This window comes from Alligator sinensis, unplaced genomic scaffold (assembly GCF_000455745.1).
Source record: "Alligator sinensis unplaced genomic scaffold, ASM45574v1 scaffold228_1, whole genome shotgun sequence".
Classification (NCBI taxonomy): domain Eukaryota; kingdom Metazoa; phylum Chordata; order Crocodylia; family Alligatoridae; genus Alligator; species Alligator sinensis.
The window spans coordinates 1,607,942-1,614,276 of NW_005842044.1; the positions used below are offsets into that span (position 1 = coordinate 1,607,942).

General features: G+C 38.5%; 1 protein-coding gene across 1 annotated transcript in view; it reads left to right on the forward strand.

The window, feature by feature from the left end:
• EMC8 (ER membrane protein complex subunit 8) overlaps positions 1 to 5,919 on the forward strand; it is a gene marked incomplete at its 5' end in the record, with an annotated part of 10,892 nt that extends 4,973 nt beyond the window's left edge. The window contains 4 exons of the mRNA XM_006022782.2: positions 179 to 255; positions 3,418 to 3,487; positions 4,044 to 4,138; positions 4,439 to 5,919. Of these exons, the coding sequence (XP_006022844.1) occupies positions 179 to 255; positions 3,418 to 3,487; positions 4,044 to 4,138; positions 4,439 to 4,598 (402 nt within the window). The remainder of the gene's footprint in view (positions 1 to 178; positions 256 to 3,417; positions 3,488 to 4,043; positions 4,139 to 4,438) is intronic.
• Positions 5,920 to 6,335: the final 416 nt, after the last annotated feature.

The window sequence follows — 6,335 nt, forward strand, 5'->3', positions numbered from 1 at the left end:
CCCTCTAACTTATTTTTGTTCCTTGACGTGGTTAAGAATATTAGTACTGGGTTAAATTCAGCAGCCGCTAGCTGACACATTACAACACTTCAGTTGCCAGTTTATTCTCAGGAAAGATATATAATTTACGTGTTTTATCATGTTTTCCTGAGCTCAATTGTTTTAATTACTTTTTCAGATTGATTCTTGGTGCAAAGAGAATAGTTACGTGATAGCTGGATATTACCAAGCTAACGAACGTGTGAAAGATGCCAGGTGTGTTGGTACAATATCTCCTTCTGTTTACTCTTTTGTGCTGCACTTTGTACTCTGCCAACAAAAATCATTGCACATAAAAAAATCTGTGAATGTCGATTAACTTTGACAACTGTCATGTGGTTGCACCTCATTTCCTGCATACTGCTGGATATCTGTGAAAGGTCTTTTGTGCAGTTTGAGGAAACCCCTATCTTTCCAGAATTACTCCTCTCTGATGGTTATTATTGAATTGCCAGGTATTTGAAAGCTTGCCAACCAATTTAATTGGCAGATATTGGGGAAATAACTGGAATTCACAAGCATATTCACTTGCCTACCTAATATCTTGTGAACTCCTAATTCATGAATCTCTGAATCCTTTGGGAACTATATCTGAAGTGATTTAATCCTTAATTGCTTCTGAGTTTCATTGAAGCTCTTAGTTACTTAGTTATGGAGCTGCCTTGTAATAAAATAGCACATACATAGAGCGGGAACCAGACTCCTTACTCATCACATGCCTGATGTGAATGGTCCTTATTGGCAAGGGGGAAAACTTTCAGAAGCCCATAAATCATTCAGGAGTATAAGTTCCCTTGGAGGTCAGCATGATTTAGGTGGTTTTGAAAATTAGAGTTGGGCTCCTCTACATCAAGTCTGCAGTCAGCCTGAAATTTTTACCCTAGGTGTACTCACTCAGACAGTTTTGTCACATGTCAGTCCTACTTGAAGAACAAATTGTGCCCTAAATATTTTACAACTAAAGATCATGCTTAGGGTTTTTCCAGTCCAGGGAAGTTTGTATCCATATAACTGTACTAATGTACAGTCACATTGGTGGAAAACCCCTACTGCAGGCAAATGCTTGCGCCAAAAGGAGTTTGAATCATATATTTAACAGGGAAAATCCTATCTTATACCAGGGCATTGCATCTAATACCTGGTTTTATGCTGATATAGCTGCACTGATACAAAACTGGAAAACAGGATAATTTTATCTGTAGTCCTTTTTGCAAGATTTTCAAAGCACAGGAGTGACAGAATAGCTTTACTATTTGCTGTGTGTCACTGAAGTAGTTCAGTGCAGTTGTTTAGACTTTCTAGTTCAACAAAATAGTATTTGGGGTGAAAAAATCTTCAAAATTATACTCAAATGCATGTGCAACTGCAGCCTGATCCACAAACAAGTGTATGCTAAACTTTCCCTTTGAATTCAGCTCATTATATAATCAAAAAGAGAACCTTCCTCTGGTACAACATTGTAAGCTTTCAGGCTTATACAACCAGGTATTTTTCTAGGTATAAATTAAGGCTGTCCAATATTAAGATTAAAATTAAAGTATTTATCTGCTCTATTTAAATTATAACATCCTGTTTGAAGCATTCGAAAATAGTCAAGCCGTCTTGGCCCAAAATATCTTTCAGCCTCAAGACTTATTGACAACTGAAAACACTCATGATCTTTGGGCAGAACACAAGAGTTTTTGAATGGGCTTACTGTTTGATAGCTAATGTTTTAAGTTCATGCAGCTTCTATTTGGACTCTGTTAAGTCCTATAGCAGAAACATGAGGGAGATTTAATTCCAAAATACTTTGTTTCATTAGTACTACTTGTTCTTGAGCTCTGTGTCTTGTTGAACTCGAGCCTATGGAACGGTTCCCATTAACTTACACAATGCCAGAAGAGTGGCAGGGTATAAGATGAGTTGCATAAGAGACTTTCATCAGACTTGTTCCCCTATGAGCACACACTGACTAGCACAGTGGAGGCTTTGATCTCCTTTGCAGCTTTTTTGTGCTACCATTGTTCTATCAGTATTAGCAATAAGCCCTTTTTTCGCAAACGGGTAAATTCTCGTAAAGATTTGAAAACTATAATGAAGATTGAATGTGGTGAATATTACCATATTTCATCCATCTGAGCAGTCTGCGTGCATATATTACTGTGCAGCACTTCCAGGTGGTCTGAAGAGCTGATTTTTCTCAGGTGATGATGCACCTGCCAGTTTCCAAGCTACGGTGTGTTGTTACTGTGATAGCACAATCTGGGCTGCTGTCAGACTTCCAGATGCATTTTGGGCTAGCAACACTGAAGTACACACACTTGTCTGCACACTGCACAGCTTTATCTTTGTGGATCAGCTCAGCCGTGATCTAATGTTCTGCGCCAGCCCTGACAGAGTAACAAGTATGGTAAGATAGAACTAAATTGCAAAGTGACATGGGGAAAATAGAGCAGCCAGTAACATAGGGAACGAGAGAGATTTGGGACTTTGCAATGTAAAGCTCTCCATGCAGGTAGCGCAAAACTACAAGATTGAATTCCCCTGCTTTATCCCATTAAAGTGAACCTGTCTTCTGCTTTCTATTCTCAAACAACCTATACTGTGCGACTGAGCCCTAGAGTTGCAGAGGAAGTATGAATAGGGCTGCTGTAAGCAGCAGTAATCTGGTGCAGGAGAGCATCTGAAAGAGAAGTTTCCCTCCTATTTAAAGTTTAAGGGTCGTTGCTGCTTTCTTAAATCTGCTAAAGACTTCTATGAGCTTATGAGAAGTACATAATTTCCAAGAGAATTTTTAAGCAGGTTAGATTTATTAGAAAAATACCGTGCATCTATTCACTTATATTTCTGGATTCAGTTATTAAAATGACACTCTCATCATACAGTGACTATTAGTTTTGAAACTTTGGTTGCTGTTTCAAAGAAATAACCATCCACTAATTGTTTGGATGTGTGGACCTGAGTAGGAAGTGTGTTTTTACAGATTGGGTAACCGGCTGTAATAAATAAATTAATGAATTAAATAAGTAAATAAATAAATAAATAAAAAAGGTCACTTTCCAGACTCCTGTGAAGAGAGCAAAACTTAGCTGTTGCTCCTGATCTTGTGAGAGGGGGTTGATGGCTACAACGTACTGCATCACGTCTTCAATAAATATTTGCTGCAAAAAACCTCCCAAAAAATCTTGAGCATACTTAAGATAGTGATCATAACCTGAAGTTAGATTTTTTTTTTTTTTTCATGGTCTGACTTAAATCAAGCATAGCCTCCATTTAATGCCTTGTTCCTGTTTGTTGGTACTTTTTTTCTCAAGTGTGTTCTCAGTATTATTTCATATTGTTTCAGCTGAAATGCTACAGTACAAGGAATACGATTAACTTGACCTTCTTCTGTAGTCCAAACCAGGTTGCTGAGAAGGTAGCTTCCAGGATTGCAGAGGGCTTTAATGACACGGCACTCATAATGGTATGTAATTCCGTTTATCAGGGGTTTTTTTCAGATTATCAATGCAGAAATGAGCATTTAAGTACAAATCTTGGATCTGTTAGTAATGATTAATTTGCCGCGTTCTTTGGAATGCCCTGGGGAATCCCTTGCGGGGCTTTCCAAAAGCCCCTTTTGTCTAGCAGATCTGCTGATCCATCTGAAGAAAGATTGCTTCTACCCATCGTGGGTTCTAGAAAAAGTTGCTGCATTCTGCGCCTCTGGCATGTGAATTAAAGAGGAGTTTCCTGAAAGACTCATTTCCTCCTTCCAAACCCTTTTCTCATTTAAAGTCTCAGCTTGCATGTAGCAGAAGCCCAGCTCCACTTTTGCTGCATCAACAAGGATTGTTGATGCTTTAGATAGAAATGACTTTAAACCACTGAAAAGTGGATACCTCAAAGCCTGCAACAACATGCAGCAGTAATTAGGTTAGCAGAAGGCATCAGTGTGTTCAGAACCACAGTCCTCCTTCATATGACCTCTTTATTTGGGATGGTGTGGGGAAAGACCATTATTTGTTTCTGTTGCATCTTAGGTGGACAACACAAAGGTTACGATGGAGTGCATAGTGCCCGCTATTCATGTCTATGAGCATCATGAAAACAAATGGAGATGCAAAGACCCACGTTTGTGAGTAAGCCCTAAAATATGATGAAGGGATGGTGTCCCGTTACAAATACATATTCAGAAAAAGTAAAATTTTCTTACAGCACTTGCAGAACAAAAGAGTTGGCTGTAATTGGCCATGCTTTGAAAGCCTTGTTTTTTCATAACATTAATGGCTTATAAAAACCCTTTCTCAAAGCCAGTCTTCTGCTTCCTCAGCTACAGCCACTTTGCACAATGTTATGACTTATTTGCAAATGGAAACAGATTGTGGAGGCTATTTTCTCTGTGATTACTGTTAATTCCTAGTTATTTTACATCTAGGGATTATTGTGAAGACTGGCCCGAAGCTCAGAGGATCTCTGCATCTCTCTTGGACAGCAGGTCCTATGAAACCCTTGTGGATTTTGATAATCACCTGGATGACATCCGGAATGACTGGACAAACCCAGAGATCAACAAAGCTGTCCTACACCTGTGCTAGGAAGGCTCCCACTGACTAATTTATTGGCATTTCCACTGTATGCTGAAGATATAAAAATGATATTTTTGAATGTAAATAAGATAATATTCAGTACCTTAAGTGGAAACCCAGCAGATTAAAAGTGGCACATCACTTGGTCAAGAGTGATAGGGCCTATAAGCAGTCAACTCTTTTTAATGAGGATCCTTAAAAATACAAATCATCAGTTAGCCATTCTTGTGGATTCCGTCCCAAATGTAGTTGAATGTTGCTATAACCTTCCGAATCCAAACGACTTCTGCTTGTCCAAATTGTTCATATTAAAAAGTTTTGACTAACCTTTTGTAATCTTTAGAGAGAGTAATTTTTAAAGATTTATGGAATATCTTTCAAAAACGAATCTCATCCCGAGATGAGATGTTTTTAAACTCTTACGTCACAAATATGTAAACAGAATCCAGTGGCAACTGGTCTTTTGACCTGGTTCTTAACTGGCATTATATTGATGCAGTCCAATAACGTGAACTGCTAAAGATTATGCCCTGTGCACATACTGCGTTTGTTTTGCAGCAGTTTAGCATGTCACAGCTACAGAATAACATACTGAAAGCAATATTCCCAAATGCTGCAATGATTCCCAACACCAGTGGGAATACAACCATGGTAGCTGCCTGAAAAAATGTTACGACGAAGGTAAAAACTAATCTTAACCTTGTGGTTTGTATTTAAAAAAAAAAAAAAGACTTGAAGCTTGTTAATGGTTTTAAATGAATAGAAAAGCTCTGACAAAAGTGAGGAAAATAAGAAAGGACAGTGGAATACTGTTTCAGTTATATGCAGTCTTTCTATCTGGTTTTTAAATGGATATATTTAATTTTGAGCTGATTCATTCACTGTCCATTCAAATATATTTATCTGTTAAGTTAAGGGCAACTGATCTGTCTCTAGAAGGTAGATCTGTGGAGCCAAGATACACTCTAGTTTCATCTTGCATTCATCTTTCTAATTTAATATCTTTGTTTCTAGCACAACTTGATCAGTTGATGGGGACGTTTTATAACTTCGTTTTCTTTGACCTTATTTTTATATGTATTCTTTTCTATCGGGTACACCAAAGCCATTGTACCTTATTTACTGTCTTTCCTTCGACATTATTACAGGACTTGGAACAACGCAACCTAGCAAACCTAATGAACTTGAAAGGATTGATTTTTTTATATTGCTCAACACTTTTTTAACAGTAACAGCCATTCCAAATGGCAGGAAAATGCTTTAGTTGACCAACTGCTGTTGTAGCTTTTCCCCCCGCTACTTGAAAATAAACTTGATGTGGGGAACGCCACTTGCACATTGTGGACTCTTTGATGGGGTAGGAGAGAAGGGGAGCAAGATAAATGGCCTCGGTTTAGGGTGGTTAGGGAACAAACTCATTTTTAATCTCAAAACATCCAGTCTTAATTAGCAAGATGATTTGATTCTAGTAGAACTATCTTGGGTTACACAAATAAATGCTGCTTAGTCCATGGAGGGCATGGACAAGCAAACGAGGCACAGCAAGTAAGGGGGCATCCAGGTGCTTGACCATGCGTGAACTGTTCTGCAGGGACTGTCTGCCTCTTCTTTTCCAACAGTCAGTGAAAGCTCAGTCATGGTAGCTTAACCCTGAGTGAGGGAGAGGGAAGTTAGTGCAGTCTGATTGTTCTTTTACTGCAGGAGAAAAGCAAGACACAAATAGGAAGTACAGAGCAGCTGATGCAT